Genomic DNA, 24,208 nt, shown 5'->3' with positions numbered 1-24,208 from the left:
GTTCTGCTGACACAGCCACCTCCACCCGTCCCATCCATCTATCCATCCCATCCATCTCATCCATCCATCCATCCATCCACCCACCGCTCATCTCGTCCACCCGCCCATCCCTCCATCCGACCAACCCCTCCATGATCCATCTCATCCACTCATCTATCCTGCCAATCCTTCTATCCATCCCAACCATTCATCCCATACATCTATCCATCTTACCCTACACATCGTGGTCACAGACTTGCGCTCAATTCAATGGCAGTGAGAAGAGTCTATAAGGGGTGTGCTATGGTCGGGAGTCTGTATCCAACACCGGCACGAAACCGGAAGACTCCTTCCAATCCCAATATATCAACTGATCAGAAACAACATCTCCTCGCAACTCTAGCTACCAGTGAAAACATCGATTCCACGCGCATCTTTTCCACCACCAAAAAAAAAAAAAAAAAAAAAAAAAAAAAAAAATCCGAGCACGCACAAATCTCCGTCATTTTGAGGGGCACGGCCGACAAACAGCCGGTTCACCATCATTCCCAGAACCTAAAAAAAGAAGAAATTGCTCCAGTAGAGATTTGAACTCCAGATCTTCGCATTACAAGTGCGACGCCTTACCCCTTGGCCACAAGAGCGGTGACAACCGGATCGTCAGCGGTTGTAACGAGCAACACGCTGCAGAGGCCAGGATTAACCCGAGAATGGAATAGCCGGATATCTTGAAGCAAAACATCTTGAAAAAACCTCACACCCAGCGTTCTCGAGATTCGAGATACCCGCGATGGGGACAAGATGAAATATCTGCAGTAAATAATGATGGTATAAATAGCGCTGTCAGCAGGTTTTGTGCTCCTCATCAGAAAATTAGTAACCACTCATAGCCTATCACCCGCCCGCAAACTAACCGCTCACAACTTATCACTCACCATCACCGCGCGCGTACTTAGCGTATCAATCACCACCACCACCCGCACCCCCCCCCCCCCCCCCCAAATAAACAGAATCCAAGATGCCTCCAAAGTCGCAAACACTCTGCAAATGCACCTTCACCGCCACCACAACCCCCGCCTACGCCGTGACCTTCTCTCCCGGGTGCGCGCACTGCGCAGCGTGCATCTGCGTGCCGTACACGGCACCGCCCGGCACCGAGGACCCGTGGCTGGAGTATCATGCGCTGAATGCGAAGTGTAGGTTTTGTTACCCGGTGGATGCGGCGGGGAGGAAGAGGGATCGGGTGAGGGGTTTGTTGGCGAGGTTGAAGATCGGGAAGGGGGAGGGGGTGAGGGAGTTTGTTTATGATTTCTGAGAGGGTTTTTTTTTTGGGGGGGGGGGGGGTTGTGTGTGTCCGCAAGTACGTGAGAAGATGAAGATGATTAGAGTAGACTTAAGACGAATTGGATTGAATTGAATTGCACTGAACTGCATTGATAAAACCTTGGCTTGCAGCGTAACTAGAATATGTATGCCTCTCTAAGCTCGCACCCACTCCTCTTGCAAGCCTCCCATAGAGGACAGGTACGAGACCAACACTTTCCCCGCGTTTAATTCTCGCAAGAAGCGGGTGCGGGTGACTTTCATTCATTCCCCGTGGCGCAATGGCTAGCGCGTTCGACTGTTATCACTCCATGATAAGCCGTCAGTATTTCAACCACCGACGTATTTGAAGAGGGTGCAATCGAGAGGTTGACAGTTCAATCCTGTCCGGGGAAGTTTAAATCTTTTTTTTGTATGTACCCATATTCTCGAGGATGAAGGAATTCATTTTGTGTGGTTTTGAGTTGAATACTGGATTATCTTTTTCTTTGTTATTAGGGTGCACGATAAAGAGAACTTGCGCTAGAAATTAAGTAGTTAATAGTTTAGTTAGTTTAGTAGGCTTAGTAGTAGCCGAGTGATTTAATGTGATTAAACCGATAGTTTGCTACAAGGGTTTTCCAATATTGCGAGCTATAATTCCTTCTCACCAAGATTATCTTTTCGCTATAGTCTATAGTTTGAGTCTGAGAGTGCCCGGAGGCCCACGAGAAGATTCTCGTCACGATACATAGAGATACAAACTCACCAGAGGTTATATTATGCAGCCTACATCTAGAAGACGATGCTATATAGACATTTCCGTCGTATCATGGTCTAACAACCTACTAATAAGTAGTTACAAGGATATTTTAATGTTAATTTGAAGAGTGCCTTCATTCCGATGATATGATATTCCCCCCGGATGAGTCTCCAATAATCTATATTAGTGTGGTCGACGAGCCGGCTCGAGTCGAGCAGGAAGAAAAGCTTGACTTGACTCGTGATAGCAGCTGCTCGACTTATCTCGACTTGTAAAAGCTCGAGTGGCTCGAGCTGAGCTCGGGCTTTTCAGTGGTCCCAGGTCGGAGTTCCAGAAGTCATTCTAGATCCCTTTATGCACACATATGTCATTAGGGTTAGGGTTGAATACTTCGGGATTTTATAGATCAAATGATGGAAGGATAATATGGGCATATCTAGTATGGTTTCAGGCTGGGAAAATGCAGAGAGATAACACCCGAAAAGCTCGAGTTTTTCAAGTCGAGCAGTGAAAAAAGCTCGAGCCAACTCGACTCGTGAACGTAGCTGCTCGTGGCTGCTCGAGCTTTGGGCTCGAGTCGAGGACTCGAGTTAACTCGTCTCGTCGACCACACTAATCTATATGTTTTACCAACATGTCCTGGCCTGCTGGAAGAAGGCAGAACGCATATCTAGCCAGCCTAAGATTTTGTTGATTAACGCACGAACTCTCGCACGCGGGCCGTTCACACGGCTACGACTTCTTATTTCTTATTTCTGATTCTGACATACGAACCGATTGATACGTTCGACTATTACGTCTCTCGCCAGTTTCAATAGAAAGAAACCTCAAGTTTACAAGCCCTGATGAGACGAGTAGGAGGATCGTGAGAGTCACAATTCACTCCTATCCTAGGAAGTTCTTTTGATATGAATCCGTTTTGGTGGGGCTTCGAATGACCGAGTGATTTGGCATGATGAGGCCGATTTTCCCCCGAAAAGCGCCGTCCTTTGTGTAAGGGATCCTCCGGCCTTTTAGCTATCGCTCTCAAGCACTGTCTTCTGAATGCTCCTAATTAAACATAACTAAGCCTGGTAAATCTAACTTTGGGTGCGTAGATTTCCGGAATTCGTAAACCTGGTCAACCGGAAAGCCGGATTGGAAGCGCATCAAACTATTTGAATGATCCAATGGCTATGGGCTTTGTCATGGTTAATATATATCGGTTCCTAAAAAACTCAAATTAGGAGGAAGACATGGTCGGGCGACATTTTACTAATATCATAGTATTTTTGAATTTCTCAGAGTCAGAGCTTGTTTTAACCAAATTCCCATCTTTAAGCCCGCTCGTTCTTAAAGAGTCTAGCATAAAAATCCAATTCAAAGAAAATTTTCTCTGCTTTATTTCCACGAGCGATAGTCGGATGAATTCGACCCTCCTTGATCTTACACTATCCGAATTTATAAGTCTTATATAGACCTCATTCACAACCAACATCTTATTGATGAATACATAAGACTGATCTGGTATATACAAAGACTCGAATTATCTGATAACAGTTATCTAAATTTAATGTTTATGCACAGCTAAAGATGTACCACCATCATTTGCCCAATCGGTCCATATAGATAGAAGTCCGAAAAATCAACCCAGGCTCTAATGGCGGTGAAACCAAGAAAACCTCAGAGCACGAAGGAGGCTACGGAAGCCGCCGTTGAGGCTACGATGGGGTGCCATGTCTAGTAGATTCCGTATTAGGCTAAACACTGAATTTCAATCCGGACCGACTACCAGGGAATAGGCAAGGCCGAGAGTCGAATCCTGATGCTACTTTCACAGGTGGCGTGGCCGAGTGGTCTAAGGCGCTACGTTTAGGACATTCGTGTCAAAACCGTAGTTCGAAAGAGCGCGAGTTCGAATCTCGCCGCCATCAATCAATTAGATTGGGGGTCAAACCTCTTCAACTTTTCTTTTTATGTATACAGTACGGGAGGGATTGAGAATTCGTTTTGGCCATTGTATTCATAAGATATCACTCGAGCGATTGTCTGAGGCTCTAGGGCGGTTTAGCAAGCGCAGTGCATAGATAACACTAGTGCACTAGTCCATCTGTGAACACCCTCAAGAACTCTCAGGGTGGCCGCCGCCAGGAAAGAACGTTTCAACTTCCCGGACAAAAGAATTCCTAGAATCTTCATTCTAACACTAGTTAATAGAGGATTTCTTAGTTGGGAAGTCGCCACGACAGAAAACCGTCATATACCTATCAAAATGTCACCTATCCTTCCTGCGACCATCTAGATTTGTATGGTCTTTCTCAGAGCAACAGGATCTCAATTACTTTCGCGATTGAGGTGTCATCCACGCCTAGAAGTACTGGACTGAGCTGTCCGGGACATGTCCTAGCCACACGCAACTCACGTATATACAGGCACTGGAGTTAAAGAATCGGGATCAAGATTTTCTATAAGATAATATATAATATCAGGTGCTTACTCGGACCTGAACGGAATTCGCCGTCCTCACCATCCTTTCCAAGATTCGAGTGATATTCCATGACTAAAATAACAGCTCCCAGAACTCACATCTCATATTCTTGTATTAACGGAGTTTAAAATACAGTCGCACCTCGCTATCTAGTAATTTGATCTCTCGGATATCTTACTGTCTCGTACGGATTGGCGGGACAGGTACTGCCCTCCTCCACCAAAAGCTATTTGCTGTCTCGTATATTTGCTATCTCGTAAGAGTTGGGCTCCCAGAATACGCTTACCACATAACGCGGTGCGGCTGTACTCTACGAGCTAAGTAATAGGCCACAAAAGCGGGCCCTTGCCATGATATGAAAACTGACCGAGTCTTTCTAAAAAGGCTCCACTATCTGCGTATACTCGCGCCTCAATTGGGGGCTATTCGCCATAACCTAGACCTCTCCACAACAATTATTACCAGTATATAAAAGAAGTCAGACATATTCATAGGGGCACCTATAACACTCGGAACCGATAACCCCAATGCGCACGCCGGCCAAACCGATGAGTATTAGCTCAACGCCGATCAGGACACTGCGCACATCCACGCCATACCCATCCGCATGCACACGCGAGGCAATAAAGACTCGGGCCCTCCGTCTCCACCATTTTGCCCTCCCTCCCTATCTTCGCTCCTTCGATCCGAAAGACATAATCACAGCCCCGGCCCGGGCCTAAATTCCGATTCGGACCACCCTAAGCGCCGGAGCGGCTATCAAACACATTCGCCATCCGGGCCCAGCGACCGCGTTGTTGGTGTTGGAACGGGCTAGAGGGGTGTTGATGTGCATCAGCCATGTGTTGTGTAATCATGAATCGCGGTTGTTTGCGGCGGGTTCATGGGGTATCACTCGGGTGTTTTGTATGAGAAGCATAACCCTTACCCACGCTGAAGTTGGGCTTTTTTTTTTTTTCTTTTCTTTAGTTTAATTCATGACGTTCGGGGTTGAAAGTGGGAAGGGGGGAAGCGCATCAAGATGAGAGGTTTTCTGCATGTTTGTATCAAGAATCCTCACTTCCACGATGAAATTGATGTTGCTCTATAGCGGTTCTTGAAAATATTGGTTGCCTGATAAAAGCGGTGTGAACTGCTCCACTATTGGTCTTCACCATCGATCGATTAAGCCTTATTGTATACACAGCATCCATACTAAGAACCAAACTACTAGCTATCAGACCATCGATTAACCTACAACACTCTAAAATACTTACAACTAACCGCCATGACTAGACCCCGCTCCCCCACACAATCCGAGATCGAACACATCCTCTACTCAAACGATATTGACTTCGCCAACTTCATCGACTACCACTTCGGTCTCTCCCCCACACTTCAAGGCGAAGTGCGGGTCGGAGCCGAATACACTGCTGGCAATGGCAACACCACACCAACTCCACCACCATCTGATACCTCCGACACCTCCACTGACACCTGGGTCGACCGATTGATCTACATGTACTATCACCCTGTGGGGCAAATCTGGCTGCCATATCCTCCCGAGGGAGTGCCGCGGGCAGAGGATCTGCATGCCGTTGAGGAAGACAGACAAGGTAAGGAGGTAGTTGGGAGTTCGAAGAACTTTTTAGATAGACTGGTGGACTTGGGGATTCGGACTCTGGTGAGTGTTAAGAGGCGGAGGATTGAGACGAGGGAAGAAAGTGCGGGAAAGCCGAAGAGGGTCGGGAGGAAGTTGACGAAGAAGAGACCGGTCGATGGCGAGGAGAAGAGGGCAGGGAGGAAGTTGACAAAGAGTAGGCCAGAGGGTGAGGACGGGAGAACGATGTGAGTGGTGCAAGGTAAGTTAGTGGTGTGGTTGGGAGGTGAGATGTGGTTAGTGATAAGATCAATCAAGCATTGGGAGAACGGAGAGATAGTTAGTTTAGATGATATCGTGATGGACCTAGCTAGCATGAGTATGTCTGTTACTCAGAAATTTAACTAGAAACCTTAAAACCATGAAACACGCAGCCGTTAAACCGTGTATCGTGGATATCCTCCACACAATGGCGCAGGTCACATAAAGCAACACGAACCCGAAGAACTAAAACATCAGAGCTCAATATGACACACCGTAGCTCCATTAGGAAAGAAAGCTTATATCCCGCCTTGCGATAATACATCCCCGGCGGGGACAGATGGAGGTCTCTTGAGATCCGGATATGTCCCCCGGTTTTGCATCGAGCAGCTAAGAGAAGGTCCTCATCTTGAGATTGTTCGATCCTAGTGCGTTATTTTTTGTGTTGCAGATGATATCCCAATTTTAAACGCGGTATATCCCAGCTGTTGCTACTTTCGATATTACTGCATTCTCTTTACGTTCCTGCATAAAATGTATATGTCCCGGTACGTATATGTACTTCTGAAGCGTAGCTTAGGCTTTATCGCTTTAGCGCTTGTCAAGCAAGCTGCCTTAGCGGACAAGGCATAAAATCCAACCAGGAATTCCTCGGCTGAAAACCCCAGTATTGACATCCAGGCCTCAAGCTGATAGATCAAACAAACGCGGTGAAATCACGAGTCTGTATAATACAACGCCATCCATCTGGAAAAGAACCTCGAGGCTGACTTAATCAGAAGTGCAAGTAGTGCTTTTATGGAGGGAGCATAGGTATGTAACTTCCCATCCAACCACACCCAAACACCATGCAATCAACCTTTGCTGCACGAACTACCCCCCGTCAAATCCACGCGGGATTCCGCAGCGTAGCTCACCATCGCGGAGCAAACTATAATTCGCAATATAGTTATTGTCTCTACAAGCGCGCGGAGGGGCAATGATCATAACCTACTCAATTCAAAACGCTACCAACCCTCGCCAGCATATGAGGCTCCAATTGAAAGAATCCCTGTCGTATTCCAGACGACATGTATGTACTGCGCCTCCCCGGTGTCTTCTTTAAGGTTATTATATTTAGCCGACCGTCTAACGGAGGTTTATTCAGCCAGCAGGCGGCATAGAAGAATTCCAACCACTTTGCCTTGTATGAGGAGATGCAGGATCCTGTAGGATCAGCAAATTGACCCTGAGGTGTCCCTGACACAGCCCTACAATGGATACACACCAGCTGTGCGATTGCCCAATGTACCGGCAGGTATAAATACTTATCGTTCCCCCGCGCCCGCGCCCGCGCCTACGAAGTAATCGTTCCCTAGCAAACTTCACCAACCACCCCAAAAAATGCCAAAACTCGTCCGACTCCTCCCACTCTCCCTACTAGTGCACATACCCACCGCAAAATCCTTCACGCTCACCAATTGGGCAAACAACCGAGTAGCCGAAGCCGGTATCGAACTCTCGCTCGGCACCCCCAGCCAGTTTGTATATCTCGCACCCTCCGTGAACGACGACGAGATCTTCGTTGTCGGCCCCGACGCCTGCACCCCCACCTGCCTCACTCGGAACGGCGCCCAATTCAACACCTCCATTAGCAGCACATGGCGTCCGACCGCAAATGTAACGATAGGTAATGCTGGCGCCTTCGACTGGTGGAATGGAAGCCAGGTGGAATTTACGCTAGGATACGAGCAAGGCCAGTTTGTGGACGCACCGGAAAACACAAATTTCTCGAATCTAGGCATCAAGATCGCGGTGCTGAACGAGTACTCGCCGGATGATTCGGTGCCGACGCCGAATACACTGGGGCTTGGAAGCAACTCGACGTTTCTGAATAGCCTGGTAAGGAACGGTGTTATTGAGTCGCGGTCATTTGGATTGTACGAGAAGAATGTCGACATCGGGCCTTTTAACGAGTCGCGTATCGTAGGGAAACGATACTCGTCGCCCATCGTCCAGAATACGGGCTACCTCGGCGGCCTCCAGGTCACGGTAACAGATATGACAATAAACGGGAAGTCCCTCATGAATCGGACAAGTGGGCCTTTTAACGCGACCCTAGGGTTGTCGACAGGGAGGGCGAGCTATGTGCCTCAGGTTGTGGCGGAGGATTTTTATAATGTAACTAATGCAGACGCTCCCACGAACTGGAGTACTTATGATGAGCCTGTGTGGAACCAGGCTAGGTCCTCGGCGCTGGAGCCGTTTATCATGGTCGTGAAACTGTCGAATGGGGCGACTTTGAATGTACCGAGTTCCTTATTGAGGGTCCCGATTTGGGAGGGGAATGATACGGGTCTGTATTATATTTCTCAGGGTGAGTATTATACGTATGGGAGTGGTGCTCAACCTTTGTATAAGAGGAGCAATATGGTAGGGATTGATTTGTTGGATGCGGAGGTAAAGGCAGATAATCCGGGTGTTGAAGCGCTCTTGGGGATGGATTTCGTGTCATACCGAACTTATCTTTATGTGGATTGGGATAAACAGGAGTTTGAGTTGGCAGAGTTGAAGGATATTTATAGTTCTGCAGGTGTTGTGCAGATCAGTTGGCGTACAACTTGGGCGGTGGTATTTCTTTCGGTGGTAATGATCGTAATGTTCTAGGCCTGATCCTCTGCCGGGGTTTTCTGCAAATGGGCTTCATGTGTGGCAAACATTTAGTGAAATTTTATTTCGAATCCCTATAGAATTATTAATTTTGGGTAGTGTGACTGAGAACCATAATAAAATAAACAATAGTGAGAAAGATCACAAAAGGGTACGAACTCTGGATCCGGAGGTATCTATGGTGTCGAAGCATCTCGTTTTATTTGCTTTTATCATTCTATGCTGACTTTCAGCCTTTATCAAAAGAGATGCTATTGATGATAGACCTAGTCGCATCGTGAGATCGGCCCCGACGCCAGGAAGTCGCCCCCGTGGGGGGGGGGGGGGGGGGATTTAGAATGAAGTAGTTGATCACTGATTCTGAGTTGAAGCCTTGGAATATATTGTGATCTGTATTTGCAACAAGATGAGCTTGTCGTTCCTAAGGACTACACTCCCAAAGAATGAGTTTATAAGTTCTACTTTCTGCCGATAAAACTAGGTAATAATTGTCCTCTGAAGCCAAGTGTTGGAAAATCAATCATAAAACCTCACTCGACCCCGATTCCCGACCCGACTGCCTCCACCGTGTCTACCCCACGCCATTCCCCGTTCCATACCCGGACAGCTCTTACCCCTCCAACAGTCTAGAACATCCCCGGCTCGGTCACCTGCCAATAAACATTGATTTGTTTCCACTAGCCCACTCTCGCCTGCTACTGGGATGTTCGGAAGCCGGTATTGAAGCCTTATTTGGGCTTGGTGATCTACTACAAATTATATCCAGTTAGATAAATAGTTGTACAACTGCGGTAATTAGCCCCCCCTTGACGTCGATCATAGGGGGCTACCGGCCGCCCAATACGTACAATACCTGGGGGTGTGACAACAACGACCAGGTACCAAACCGAGCTGAGAGGTGTTGTTTCCTTCGCAATTAATATCACGATGTGATAGGTATCAACTATCGGAGCATACTCTCGCCGTGGAAGCTCTAGATGTTTCAACCGATCCAAGCCCACAGACCGCTTCTTTCGTCAAGACATGGCTAAATTCGTGCAGGACTGTTCCGACAGATTGGGTCGTATATCTGGATCTGAACCCGGGATGTTAACGACAGGCTATGACAGGTGGATAGAACTTCCGGAGAACAGAGCTTCGTGCTCTGGTAAGACTATGCAGAATTGATGAACCCTGGAAGGCCGGTGTTCGATGAATTTTTCGTTCCCCTAGCTCTGCATTGGAATCTCCCACGGGCGGTTTTAGAAGGATTCCCGTGTTCAGAAGATAAGGAAACGCGGAGAAGGCTAGGGATCGATCGGGCGTTGTTGAGAAATGAATAATCGATCTGGTCCTTAGCGACCAGGGATGTATGTGTGTGAGTAGAATTTTTTAAACAGAGTAGGTACTGTACGCAGTGTGTAACATGATGTACTCTAGAAGACTGCTCAAATTAACCGACTTTGAGATACCATTTTGAAAACGGTAGAATCTTAGAATTGAGAATTACGCGTCAAGAAGACAAGACACCCCAAAAACCTCGTGAGAACACGTACATGTTAGTTGTGCACCTCGTGCAATTGTAATCAGTTTACTTGGTGCATTGAATCAAAATCAGATGGCTGCGACTTCAATATCAGTATCACCATCCTTCTTCGGTTCGTAATCTTGGCATAAAGTGTCTACCCCGAACAATACCAAACAATACGAGCCTGCAGTAATGGTCAGAACCAATCGAAAGCAACAGACGCTCGGGATCTTCAAAATACAATTGACAGCTTAACCGTTCCTTACCGCCCCAATCCATGTTTTATAATCAAAGCCAGTAAGCCCGGGGCACCAGTGTTCGACTTTATCCCGTACATGATTGTGTCTGTTTGCTGATGGTGTTCATCCCATCAAAACCGTGAATCAATCAGAACGAAGTGCTACACACAAGTCAGAATCAACGGTACACCTCACAAACACAAACCCATCACACCGGCACGGAGGAGCAGTAATGAATTAAGCAAGGGGCCCGGGAATGCCCAGGGCCCAACACCGGTCGGCCTACATGTCCGTCCGTGGTTTGAAATTTTGAAGTTTGGATGTGAGTGGACCCTTTTTGTTTTGTCTATCCAGGGTCCTGGGACAGATGACGATATTGTTGGGTTGATAGATCATAAACGGGGCTGCCAATTGGCATACACTTGGCGTTGGTAGATCCTTTGAAACCCAGGTTCATCACTTAGCTAGGTGGAGTGGTAGAGCATCGTGGGGTATGTATGTGGCTACGGCCAGAGTAGGTAGAGCAGAGTTGGGATTGCATCTTACCGAGCGCGAAATTCGAGGTTACGCACGTAAGAATTAAAGCGCTCATCATCTTTCAGCCTCGCTTCGTCAGCTGATAACCTCCTTCCTACATGAAGACGACTTGCAACTCCACACGCACCCTCTGCTCTATTCTACCCCAGCTTGCTGTACTCCATCTATGTGAGGTAAAGCATCATCTTGGCATTATGTAGAGTGCTCTACTCTAGAGTAAGTACATTACCTCGAGTAGGTAAGGTATGTAGAGTATGTAGAGTATGATAAGTGGTTCTGTAAATTATCGTGATGGGGTGTGCAGCAGCAGCAGCAGCAGCAGCAGCAGGCAGCCATGCATGTGCAACAACAGGTGCGCATGGATAGCACTCCAAGATACCGGAACACCACCCAGCGGACCGGGTGGGATGGGATAGAGAAATCGGAGGTTGGCAAGATTATAAAAAGGAAAAGGGACCCTTTACCAGAAATGGAGGGAGTGCCAAGTGTGCTGTCAGTGCGGGGTCGGGACCTCGGGAGATGCCGCTGGATTGGATTCTAGAGACTAAGGCCTCACAGGGTTTGGTGGCCATAAAGGGTCGAGAGGGCGAGGGAGACTATTCTAGAGTAGAGGAGGAAGAGGCCTGGGGAAGGCGGAGAGCCGCATGTGTCGTGCTCATATTGGTTGACAAATAATCGATATGTGCATAAGGTTTTGGATACGGCTGGATTTGGATAGGTAGTATTACTGCCCACGGACTACAGATGGAAACTCAGGCAGAAAAGGCATCTGGATATTACAGTACGTCTTCGTATATTGGTTGGCATGGATATTGGAAAAGCAGAGCTGCACTGGGCGATGCATACTAGAGTAGGCCTGCGTTACAATCAACTGAACTATGCACCGCTTGCTTGGTACCCTACTCCTAGAGTATTGTCTTGATAGATATTTTGGGTATTTAATTGAGGTGTGCACTCTCTACTCCATATCGGCTATCGCGCTGACCTGAATTAATTCCTGATCTATCGCTGTTTTTTTTCCCTGTTGCGCTTAACCAGCTAACTGGTAGTGATCCCTGTCTCCCTAGCTAGACCGCCGATAGTTTATTGTCTTTGGTAAGAAAAATCTGGCCAGCCATACAAACTAGCGCTATAGCGGCGACACCACCCTGAAGAAAACACCTGCCAGCCAGCTTGATTTGATTTGATCTGCTCCCCCTCATCTACGTACGTTTCTTCTTCTTATTTGTGTCTCTCTTCTTCTTATTCCGACTTTATTCCTGCTCGAGCTTGGCCTGTAACTGGACCCAATTTCTGCGGAGGATTAAACAGAAGCGACAAGAAAAGAGTCTAAAAAGAGAAAAAAAGAAGCACTTCTTGCCTTATAACTTGAGTCGGCTACTTTCTCGCCGACGCTACCAGGCCCTCATCCACCACACATCACTACCAACCCCAGGAACCGAAAATTAACGTTAAAGTTGCACCAAGGGACAACGGAGGAGAAAATGGCAAGGCACCACTCCACCTGATTACTAGTTGCCTCCCTGTGAGTACCAATGCTGACGGAGATTTTTGTTTCAATTAGCAGTCGGGAGACTCAGGAATCTCGGGAGTTTTCCCTAGAGATAACGCGAATGAAAGGTGTGTTTATCACCTCTCATGAGGGATTCTGGCTGACATTTACAGATACATCGCAACCGATGACGAAACTTTTTCGATAACCTCGTCTATATTTAATTACCAGTATGAAAACGGAAGACGCTATCACGCGTTCAGAGAGGGTGCGTTGGAATCCTTCCTCTAGCTCTTGTATCTAAATACTAACTCTGTGCACTGCAGGTGCTTATTATGCACCAAATGATGATGTCTGTGAATATTTACCCAGCTAGCTAGCTATGTAACTAGCTTAGACTCCCGCTTGATCAAACTAGAAGCTTGAGCTCACTTACTGACATCAAATAAAACAGTATCAAAACAATCAATTAGACATATTGTACGGAACCTCAACACCTCCTCTCCCATCCATTCCGCGCGATTCTAACGTAAGAAAAACCAATGTAGCCATCACATCTTCCTCCTTATGCTCGGCGGGAATCTTTACACTGCACCACTGGAATCACCAAAGGTATCCTACCCCCTGCCCTCCGCTACTTGTGAGGTACCCTGCTAAGTGATACGATTAGAGAATTCTCGATGTCGGTACTGGGACAGGCATGTAAGTAGTAGAGACGGCCCCCTAACCAAAGAAATTGGGACGGAACGTAAATTAATGGCGGGAAAAGATGGGCAATGGACATGGCCGACAAGTTTCCCAACGCTGAGGTTCGTCGCATCCCCTCTCCATTCAATCCCACCCTCGCTCTACAGTATCGATTAAACGTCCGTCAATAAAACAGGTTATTGGGACCGATCTCTCGCCCATACAACCTGAATGGTATTGCTCCTTAACATTCTCACACCCCACACAACAGACAAAGAAACTAACACACCCCTGACAGGGTTCCACCGAACGTCCGCTTCGAAATCGACGACGCAGAGAGCGAGTGGACATATGGAGAAAACCATTTCGACTATATTCACATCCGCTGTCTTTTCGGCGCTATTTCCGACTGGCCCACGCTGATTGAACAAGCCTACAAGTCGGCCTCCCCTCCGTCACATCCTCCCTGCACCAGATATCACTAACAGTTCCCCCCCAGACAACTTGCACCAGGAGGCTGGATCGAAATCTCTGAGGCCAAACTACCATACGACTGCGATGACGGAACGTTGCCGGAGAATAGTTATCTGAATCGGTGGGCGCAGTATGCAATTGAGGCCGGGGAAGAGATTGGAAAGCCGTTCGACATCACGGACAAGATTGGACGCTGGCTGGTGGACAGTGGGTTTGAAAATATCACGCAGAAGTACTACAAGACGCCAATTGGGCCTTGGGAGAGAGACCCCCATTTGAGGGAGATTGGAAGATACAATCTGTTAAATCTGTTGGAGGGGATGGTATGATGTTCACCCGTTCGGATCGCTGTGGGCCTACGGCTTATGAAACCTCTTTGGATTGTAGGATGGATTTACGACAGCATTGTTTACAAGATACCTGGGGGTAAGTTCATCCTTGTTAGGCCAGTTCTATTTTTTTTTTTTTTTTTTTTTTTGTCGAGGGTCTAGAGCTGACACCGTACTTGTAGTGGAATCGCACTGAAGTCCAGGCATATTATGGAAATCTCCGTCAGGAAATAACAAATCCCGAAATCCACTCATACTTCAAAACGTACACTTCCCTGCTCCGGCCCCCTCTTCGCATCCATATTCTAACGCTTCGATTTCTTATAGATTCTACTGGATTGGACAGAAGCCAACCACTAATCGCCACACAAGGACATAATCATTACTGCGCTAACTGGACGTACGGACGGAAAAGAAATAAAGTCATTATAATTGCTTCTGGATCGCCCCCACCCCCCGCCTTATAATTTATATTTTGAGAGGGCTTTTGGATATTATACTTATATATATACCAAGAAAATGTATATATCAAGCTTTATGTACCGGGTGTGCACGTTAAAGACCGAGACGCCTTGAAGGATTGGTTGATTTTGTATGGGAACCGCCCATGGTAACCAAAAGCAGCCAATGAATTTTGGCCTTGGCCTCAAAATTTATATGGTGGAAAAAAATACCGAGACGTTTTATCTATCTTCACTTAAAAATTCAAATATTTTCCTAAAAATACAAAAAAATAACCACTGAATAGCCCTTACTCACAGGTTCACCTGAGTACTGATTCGAAGTTATCAAAGAAGTTTTGGTGAAGTTCGAAAAGAACAGGAGTAGAAAAGAGGTTGAGGAGGTTGCATTGCAAAAGCTGCGGGGCAGACTGTCCAAATACCTGCTTGGCTGCCAAGTGTCATTTTAATTATATCAGCCCAATCAGATTCCTTTACAAACCCTCACTTTTTAAAATTCCCCAAAAAGGGGTTCTCAGTACTTACCCTCAACCCCCGGTACAGCAGTCTGTTTTGTCTTTGTTTTTGTTTTTCCTTTTCCCGTGTTTTCCTTCCTCTATAATATTTCAGCCCTTTCTTGATGAACGAGTCCAGTATGGTATTGCAGGCCTACTACTGCACGCCAAGACTTGATACATTCTGGCCCCCACCGCATGTACCGGGTTGACCGATAACAACTTAACTTCGTATCAACAACCCACACGGTCTTTTTACCGTATTGGTCCCTTTTACCAGCGGGCACATCCCCCCCAATCCCCGGTTTTTTTCTTTTGAATATTATGTGCATGTTCGGTGTTCGACTTCATGATTTCAATGCACCCCAACGGTTAAAAACAATTCCTTATATAAATGTATTTTAGTCTCATTCCGTAAATAGCGGTAGGTGCACTTTCTGAGCACCCATCCGAGGATTGTTGATCTCCACCACTGCAGCACTAGAGTACTTACCATTACCATCTCCCCCCCTACCATCGCCGCCGACACGTCAGTTTTGGACGTGTGTACTACCAAGAACGAGGCGTTTCGTTAGAAGTTTATTTCGCCACCTGCCTAGGATGTTCCCTGACGCCCGTACTGCGGGTGTTTCTGTCCGTGCTCCAATACATACCAACCTGTGTTGAGCACCTCGCTATCTCGTAATTCGATATCTCGGATCTCTTGCTGTCCCCTAGGGATTTACGGGACAGGTACTGCCCTTCTCCACCAAAAACTATTTGTTGTCTCGTATATTTGCTATACCATAGGGGTTTGGCTTCCAGAATACGCTAACGACATAACGAGGTGCGACTATACTCGGGCACAGGAATAAGAACCAGAACATGCAAGTGACGATACAGGGATTATTTGTATGGGGCGGCGCCGCTCTGCCATACAAATAACCATATTGCATGTTCTGGTTCTTACCCCATTCCCGAGTATGTACTTCTAGAGTATGTTAGTGGGCAAAGAACCTACCACCCACTATGGGGGTGCCTGTACCTTCCTTGAAGCTAATGTTAAGTTGTTCTAGACTTGGGATGGATTTGTCAGTTGGGAGGGGAACGGGAACCACAGTGTCGGGATCGCTTACGCGCGAGAAGGAGGCGGCGAACCCCACGGCTGGATGGCAATTGCTTCTTTTCCCTCTTTCCTCTCGCTTTCAGACCGGCGGTGAGTAGGGTACCGGTGGACTGGGTCGGTAGGTGGGTAGTGAGAGTGATTCCTGGTGATCTAGGAGATGGGTAGGTACAGACGTTTGGGTTTGGAGGTTGGGTTGGGTAGCAGTATTTACAGATACTCCCGGGATGATGGCGGAACTGGGCGAGCGGTGAGAAAGAGGGAGCAGCCAATATCTGGCCGTTTGGTTGGCCTGCCCTTTCGTCCGTTCCGGGTTCGTCATTGTCCCGGGGGTGACTGTATGGTAAACGGCGGTTATAGATATATTGCTACAGACAGGGCATTCGATGCGGATAAGATGCCTATCTATCTCATCCCAACTTCCCGTTCAAGGAAGGGATACTTTATGTTACCGATTATAAGATCGAGTGAGCCGTGGTCCGAGAGGGGAAGATCGACTGAATACCGGGGATTTACACGTTTTCAATCCTGGGTGTTGGAGCTCTAATCTCGTATACCTGCATGAGCGGTTGAATAGTAATCGTTGAGAGTGTGGAGAAAAGTAAGTCAATAATAAAATAAAGATCTCCATCTATTTGACCCGTTAATATAATCTTCGTACCGCCATCTACCGTTTTGTCGATTACCTTGCCGTTGATGTGTTCTCAGAACCCCACGGCTACTGTACTTTATTATCTTCACTTTGCAGAATTTTGTACACCCACGAGTCGACGACGTAGAATTCACTACCTTTGGCTGAAACCTCGTCGCACTTCCACATCTCACACCAGCCATCGCGGTCCCCGTCGGCTCCGTGATTAATTCGCCAAAAGCATACCTTTCCAAGCAGATATCCGGATCCAGACGTGTAGGCAATTCCCAGTCTCCGAGGAAAAATACTCACCTTACGATCCCTGATCCGCGCAATGATCTCGGTCTTATCAGCGCTTTTATGGACGCCACGTCCATACCTATATACATTCCCAACAATGCCCCAGTCGAGGGGTGGGGAGGGTTCAATCTTGGTTACCCATACCTTTGTGTAAGCAGCAGCAGTCTTGTGCTTTCCTGACGGATTGTATGCATCGCATGGTTACTCTAACAATGACGTCTTGAATCTTGTTGACCGTGCGTGTAGACATTTGTGCACGGGCGCGCTATAGTGTGTTTCTCGGCCTTTGTTAAAAAGAGCGTCGGAGGAGGTGTGGTTGAACAATATCATTTGATGGGCTGATCTTCTTCCTGCTTGCTACATAGGTTATTGAGAATCAGAATTAAGAGACTTGGGCTACCTCTATTGCTCGAGAGAGGTCCAAGCTGATGTGTGCTTTCTCGTTAACCTGCACAGTCATTTGATTTTTGGTTGGAGTTATGGATGGATCCACTTTAGTTGATTTGCTGTTACCATATCAGATTTCTGAAGGTGATTTGGGGACGATACTGATGTCTGACGCCTAGGTCATTCGTTCATGCCGTATCACTCGGGCTTGGATCATCAATCATGAACAAAGATTGTTGTTCTTATTAACTCATCAGTCATGAATATAAGTTGCCTAGGCCGAGATGAGGTGAATTTGATTCGTGTCTTGGGAAGAAGACCTGTTATTTGATACTTGGAAGGCGGGTCATCCTAACAGGGAAGGGAGTTATGTTAGCATACATGCATACTTCGATTAGAATAGGAATGGTCTTTGCGCTAATAAATGTGGCTTTCAACGTTCAAACCCCACTAATTCGAGACTTGGGAGACTTTAGAACGAGCTGGCCAATAAGAGGCCTTGGCTGATTCGCACCTCCGGCGACCGTGATTTGATCGCTCGAATCAAGCTCTAAATGGCTGGATCCACTGACTTTAAGCGCACTGAAGTAATATGCGTTCGCTTGGTATCGGGCACTGTGCGTGCGGCTGGGGGGTGCCGCCCCCAGGGACAGGTCGAAAATGTTCATGTACCTACACCCCGGAGGTAAGTTGGCCCAAGAGTTCCAGGGCACTATCCGTTCTTTCGGGAGCAAGGTGATTCAGCTCATATCCGCCACATAGGAGTTGAGAGCGAGAGTAGGATGCCCATGCCTTTGGGATGATCTTGTCATCAACCTTAGTATCTTCTAGCCTGGCTCGTGTCTTCTCAAACGCCGAGACAGCCCTTGATATATCAGCCCACGACCCATCAATTGGTTTCATCCATACCAATAAGCACATTTATGAAGCAGTAATTGTGGCAAATGTGGAAAGAGATCTTTGGTCTCGTGCTGGGCCAAGGAAATGGCCTTGAGTGTGTGATGAGAGATGAAATGATCAAGAAGATGGATACATGTAGGTAGCTGAGCTGAAACGAAGAAGAGGGGAAACAAGTCAAAGCGGGGTAAAGTTTAAAGTTACATGTAGGTATAGGTATATGTAGTCGCTATGTATACGCCACTGACTGCGTGTACATAGACAGAATGTAGAATCAATATGTGTATGTCGCCTGTTTTCCACAGACACAGTTCCATTGAGGTAGCATATCCGAGCAAGGATGGCAAAACGTCACTAACGATGAAAAAAAACTAGCGCCCTTCTATGCAGCACTGTGGAGATCTGTGTATGGAGAGCATAGAGAGAAGCATCAAGGTCCGATTAGGCCTAGTCACGTGAAACCCAGTTTTTGGACATACCCAAAGCTAGATAGAACTACAGTCGCAACTCGATATGCCGGAACTCAATACACCGGATCCTTTGCTGTCCCGTACGAGATCCTCTGAGAATATTATTTTTCCTACTGCAAAATCAATTTGCTATCCCGGATTTTTTGCTATCCCGTACGAAATCCTTAGAATCTTCGCAATCCGGCATATCGAGTTGCGACTGTATATGTACATAGACCTTTAGTTGTCTTAGAAGTCTCAAATGTATTTACATCGCAAGAGTTGCCGTCGTGTCTACATGTAGTTAAATGCTACAGCGGACACCACCACGGTACCGTGGATACATGTATCATACTACGCATCACGTTTCAATAACAGCATGCGTATCAAATATAATTTCCACAACACCAAGAGAACCCCTGTTTCTACCGGCGTTGGGTTAACCTAAATGGAAATGCTCTAAGAAACCAGGGCCGGATCTGAACTTTTCGTCTGTTACCGCCTGGGGATGGGCTCTTTCCTGCTATTATATGCGGCACGAGATTATAATTAGCGATATCTCCAACAGGAGTAAACCGCAAACTGCATCTGATGCAGGCCGATGTTATAGGAACTTAGGGCCAGAGTTCGATCACATACATGTATGAATCCTCCCGACCTTTGGCGAACCCAGCCACACCCTACCAATTAGCCATAATCCTCCTATTCAACCAGCGGTGAATTCATCTTTGACATCCCTGGAAGCCGTTTTTATATATTATAAGAAGTACTATCATCTCTATCCATAAACATTCACGTTCATGACGAACTCTCGGCGCGCGGCAGCTGTAGGGAGAGGTCTGCCTCTCTGATGCCCCTTTAATTGCGCCCCTTATAATAAATAGTTATGATGAGTAAACACTTCTAGATTTTGTCCCTTTTGGCCGTATTGGGGTGCTGAAAGGGGTGGTTCTACGGATAGCGCGACCGGTGGAATCATTGGATATCACTCGCTTATGAATGGGTCTTTCTGTCGGGGAGTTCGAAATTCGAATGAAAGATGGGAGAGAGACAATCAAAATTGTATTGGAATAGTGAAATTTGTTTATTTTCATTTGTTTGAGAGCGTTGGCAGCGGCGGTTTGAGGGAAGCTATAGGGATAAAACAAGTATGAGATATTGTCATAATGAATCTTCGGGCCGCCGGCCACGGGTTGCATACATGAATCAATGAACTAACAACAAGCGCCCCAGATCTAGGATTCAAGAAACTCTCCTCCGTGGTAACATTTTCATGCCCCTTCTATCGCTATTAGATTAAGAACGTTTTCGGAGATAACAGGCTCAAGAGGGTTCGGTTCCGTGCAACGGTGGTGAACCCAGGTTTTCGGATTTTTAACTCACAAAATATCACTCGGATTACACTTCTAGGGATGTGTTGGGGTCGTTGTTCCTTATCTCAGGGGAAGCTCTAGAGATTCTTTGTGACAGTGAATACTTCCTTATTCGATGAAGGGTTTAATATAATACCGCCCTCTATATTGATGGTGTAGCTTTGTAGAGGTACTGACAACAACGAGTAGAAGTGCTTATTAGTACAGAGAAAGGTCGATTAAGTACATGTACATATATATCGGTTTAGTACGTATGAACTGCCACCTTATTCCATGCTAAGCCGGCTCTTGCATCTCTTACTCCAAGTTGGACTCATGATAGCGGCTAAGAGCATATAAGTACTTCACGTCGATGTTATTTTAGGGTTAAATTTAACCTATAGGAGGAACGAAATCAGACCTAAGATCTTTACAGTGTACGGTGAATATTCTTTTAAGTCTAATTTTTTCTTAGACATACTGGCTCGACTTCAGAGTTACAAATGTTTAATCCCGTGAGTTTCAAAGTTGTGGCGCCTTGCATGGTGATGCATATGGCTTATAATAGGGCTTTGCAATTCCTGGAGGGTTCGTTATACGTACTAACTCTGGAGTGATTCTGGATCTTGTGCTGCACGGTACTAGATGTGTGTTAAAGAGAAAAATTGCTATAGGGAGATAGTAGTAGATATGAGTGATAATTTAGGTAAGTTAGGGATATATGCATATGTAGCTATAGCCGTAATCGTTCCCTACGATCGAAACGGTAAAAACGATACTTCTTGAATAGAAACCTGCATCCACCCGAAAACTTAGCTATAGAGGTTCTACTATCGACTCATGAACTCCATACCATGTCTCTTTGATATAATTCATTACTTCAATACTATCCCTGCTAGGTGAGCCTTTCGAATTTCCCGCATCCCCGCTTCTCGCTTCTGTGAGGATTATTAAAACCTATAGGTCTAGATCTCTCCAAACTACAAGGAAGACGTGATCGAACGCATATTGCTGGTTTGTGACAGATAGGGAAGGGCAATCTTTAGGTAAATGTGAGAATATCGCGATCGAGGTTACGCGCGATGCATAGTTTGGAACATATATTATCACTTGTACCAACGAACACCGCGTCCTAAGATCTTTTCCTGCCTAATACTCTAGGTTCAAGGTAACTCACTAGTAAGGCAGCAAGGATGAGTTTATCCGCTGCTATTTTAATTTATCCTGTTTTTTGTCTTGCCTTCGTGTGGAATCAGGGGGAACCTTCAACCATCAGCGCTCACTCGCATCTTGGCATCTTGTTACCCAAACCGGCACTAGTACCTTCAGATCAGGATAGATAACAGTTAACACCGGCGGACATCCTTGAGAAGTAGCTATATCATACATCTTTCGGGAACAAGTCACTCGCTTTAGCGATTTCTCTCATACTACATGTAATTACTTTGGTTATCGTGTTCTTAAGATCTTGTTCTTCCTTTTTTCGTCTTCATTACAACAACTTGAGACTGATGTATCTCTACACGTACTTCTACACTTTACACCAACGACGCATGCTCCAACAAAATCTGGTTTAACCCCTCCCTCTGCACCACCCTCTCAAAAGCAAAGCTTTTTGCCATCTCCCCTAGCTCCTCCGTTCCCATACCCTCGAAATACCTCGCGAACTCCGCAGACAGCGTCTCGCTCAGAAAACACTCCTTCACAAGCCTTGACACATGGCGCTTTACGTCCCAGTGATCGGGATACTTCTGCGCTGCCTCTGGCGCGTTCTTCGAGATCCATTCTACCAAGGGCTGTTCTTTATCAGTATCGCCAGCACAATAAAAGAAATAGAGTTAACGAGGACTAACACCAAAGATTCCATCAATCTCGTCCGAAGGCCAATACCCCCAAGCATCTGCCTGCACCTTCTTCTTCTTCTCAATAAACGGCTGTAATGTTTTCATCCATTTCCCCTTCGGATCCGCGTACACCATCCCCTGCATGCCGATGTCCTTGTACGTCCAGATGCTCCAGCCGATGTTGTACTTCTCGTAGATACGCAGTTGTGCCCCGAGAAGGTTATAGCGCTGCGTGTTTACTGTATCTGCGTCCTGAGAGGAGGGTGGAGCATAGACTGGCCCGAACTCGCCATTCCAGATAGGGACCTGGTGTTTGTGCATGAACTCGGTCTTTCGGAGGAGTTGAGACTCGAGTTTATGGTCCTGGGAGGGGGTGGAGGTATATGGGCTACCAGTAGGGAAACCCATCATCTAAATGACGGTCAGTAGGGATGGAAGAAGCGCGGGAAATGAGAGGAAAGGGAAATGATAATCCTAAGAGTCTAATTCTACGAGGTAGGGACGAGGTCAGACTTACGGAGTAATCATGAATGGCATAGACAGTGTTGGGCAGTACACTGTCAAAAGCCTTGAAGTCCATTGCAAATGTGTTTCCATCGAGCCAAAGAATATGGTTTGCATCGACCTTTCGGATGGCCTTCTCGATGCGGTCATAGAACTTCGGGAGTCGTACATGTTCTGCTCGCCACATTAGAAAAACACGACCTCATATGAAGGGCATACATAGAAGGACGTACCAGGGTCAGCAGGCTCATTCAAAGGGTTATACCCCGCGATACACTTGCGGTCCTTGTAGTGCTCGGCCAACTCCTCCCACAGCCACACCACCCTGTCTTGAAAGTCTTTATACTCCCAGAACAGTGCCACATTCGTCGGATTATCCGAGTGCCTACAGTCATCTCCATATTAGCTTAGCACTCCGCAGCTGCAGCTCCCAACGCCCAGCACAAAACATACCAATCCGGATTTTGTCCCCCGGGCACCGCATGTAGATCCAGCACTGTCCAGATTCCATGCTTCTCACAGAGGTCTACAACACGGTCGAGATGCTTGAACCCGGAGGTCTTGAGCACGCGCGGGTTCATGTCATCCTCAAAATGATGGTAGTTGAATGGGATGCGGAGGCAGTTGAGTCCCAGCGAGGCGAAGAATGCGGCGTCGGCATCGTTGAAGAAATGTGTGAGGAACTGGTCAAAAAAGTATTCATATTTCTCTGGACCAAGAACAGCGAGCATTGCTGCACGGTGTTGGTGCTCGTGCCCGGGATAGCCTGTGATGAAGTTTTCCATACTGGGAGGGGTGGTTAGCTCTAATGGGTTCTAGGGGTGTGGTGAGGTATGAACGGGGGACTGATCATGAACCACAGTGCACAGGAAAGGCTTGTAAGCTGGAGAGAGGGAGAAAACATACTTCATCCACCCTCCTAAACCCGCGCCTTTCAAGATCACGTTGTTGCCATTCTCATCAACAATCTTCTCGCCGTCAACCTTCAGGAATGAGAACTTTGTTTCTGTCATTTTCGAGGATAACGTTGCAATTGCAGTATAATTGTCCGTACTTCATCTCAACTGCAATCACTAGCTCTATATATACCCATCCGCCCCTCCTCCCCACCTCATTATATCCACCCCACATTTGAATATACGAGCTAGACCCCACGCTCATCGAAGCTCATCGCGTCTCACCCCGACGCTCCCCGACCAACACCTTGCGGGGAAGCTTAATGTACACTTCAACTTCAGGCTAAATTCCCCCACACTTTTCGGCTATTAACCGAATATACAGAACCTGGGTCTGTACTGCGGGGAATTATTATAGTTGCAGCATAGAACGCAGAAAATGCCTTTGACGCGCTTTCGGCCCGTTGCGCCCTGTTTATGAGATATTTTTTCTCAGCACTCCTCACTCTTGGCAGGCAACATGGCCTTAGAGACATTGGCTCCGATTACTGATTATGGTATGGGGTAGTAGCTACGCAGGACACTGTTGTGTTTTGGATTAGAAATCTTTGATTTCGGGGAGTGTA

The 24,208-nt window shown here is 46.8% G+C and overlaps 7 protein-coding genes across 7 annotated transcripts; 4 read left to right on the top strand and 3 right to left on the bottom strand.

Annotated features, from left to right (window-relative positions):
* Positions 1-997: 997 nt before the first annotated feature.
* Positions 998-1,294, top strand: H6S33_004943 (uncharacterized protein; the record flags this gene model as incomplete). Its single annotated transcript, XM_044836554.1, has 1 exon — positions 998-1,294. The coding sequence occupies one exon, from the start codon at positions 998-1,000 to the stop codon at positions 1,292-1,294; it is 297 nt and encodes a 98-aa protein (XP_044690156.1).
* Positions 1,295-5,778: 4,484 nt separating this feature from the next.
* H6S33_004942 (uncharacterized protein) lies at positions 5,779-6,342 on the top strand (the record flags this gene model as incomplete). The annotated part of the gene is made up of 1 exon (XM_044836543.1): positions 5,779-6,342. One exon carries the CDS (start codon positions 5,779-5,781, stop codon positions 6,340-6,342), a length of 564 nt encoding a protein of 187 aa, XP_044690155.1.
* Positions 6,343-7,734: 1,392 nt separating this feature from the next.
* Positions 7,735-8,997, top strand: H6S33_004941 (uncharacterized protein; the record flags this gene model as incomplete). The annotated part of the gene is made up of 1 exon (XM_044836532.1): positions 7,735-8,997. One exon carries the CDS (start codon positions 7,735-7,737, stop codon positions 8,995-8,997), a length of 1,263 nt encoding a protein of 420 aa, XP_044690154.1.
* Positions 8,998-13,342: 4,345 nt separating this feature from the next.
* H6S33_004940 (uncharacterized protein) lies at positions 13,343-14,644 on the top strand (the record flags this gene model as incomplete). The annotated part of the gene is made up of 9 exons (XM_044836521.1): positions 13,343-13,387; positions 13,446-13,477; positions 13,545-13,584; positions 13,659-13,696; positions 13,761-13,901; positions 13,962-14,259; positions 14,324-14,362; positions 14,448-14,530; positions 14,593-14,644. The coding sequence occupies 9 exons, from the start codon at positions 13,343-13,345 to the stop codon at positions 14,642-14,644; spliced, it is 768 nt and encodes a 255-aa protein (XP_044690153.1).
* Positions 14,645-14,948: 304 nt separating this feature from the next.
* On the bottom strand, positions 14,949-16,644 carry H6S33_004939 (uncharacterized protein; the record flags this gene model as incomplete). Its single annotated transcript, XM_044836510.1, has 9 exons — positions 14,949-14,952; positions 15,025-15,032; positions 15,149-15,156; positions 15,252-15,321; positions 15,402-15,442; positions 16,170-16,190; positions 16,245-16,276; positions 16,336-16,475; positions 16,537-16,644. 9 exons carry the CDS (start codon positions 16,642-16,644, stop codon positions 14,949-14,951), a joined length of 432 nt encoding a protein of 143 aa, XP_044690152.1.
* An 88-nt stretch (positions 16,645-16,732) lies between these two features.
* H6S33_004938 (uncharacterized protein) lies at positions 16,733-17,156 on the bottom strand (the record flags this gene model as incomplete). The annotated part of the gene is made up of 3 exons (XM_044836499.1): positions 16,733-16,763; positions 16,839-16,953; positions 17,009-17,156. 3 exons carry the CDS (start codon positions 17,154-17,156, stop codon positions 16,733-16,735), a joined length of 294 nt encoding a protein of 97 aa, XP_044690151.1.
* A 4,720-nt stretch (positions 17,157-21,876) lies between these two features.
* On the bottom strand, positions 21,877-23,699 carry H6S33_004937 (uncharacterized protein; the record flags this gene model as incomplete). Its single annotated transcript, XM_044836488.1, has 6 exons — positions 21,877-22,134; positions 22,192-22,593; positions 22,700-22,860; positions 22,920-23,071; positions 23,140-23,472; positions 23,593-23,699. 6 exons carry the CDS (start codon positions 23,697-23,699, stop codon positions 21,877-21,879), a joined length of 1,413 nt encoding a protein of 470 aa, XP_044690150.1.
* Positions 23,700-24,208: the final 509 nt, after the last annotated feature.

Source organism: Morchella sextelata (assembly GCF_020137385.1).
Source record: "Morchella sextelata strain SCLS chromosome Unknown scls_19, whole genome shotgun sequence".
In the NCBI taxonomy this organism is placed as follows: domain Eukaryota; kingdom Fungi; phylum Ascomycota; class Pezizomycetes; order Pezizales; family Morchellaceae; genus Morchella; species Morchella sextelata.
Note: the sequence above shows the minus strand (reverse complement) of the source record. Positions and strands in the feature narration are given on the sequence as shown.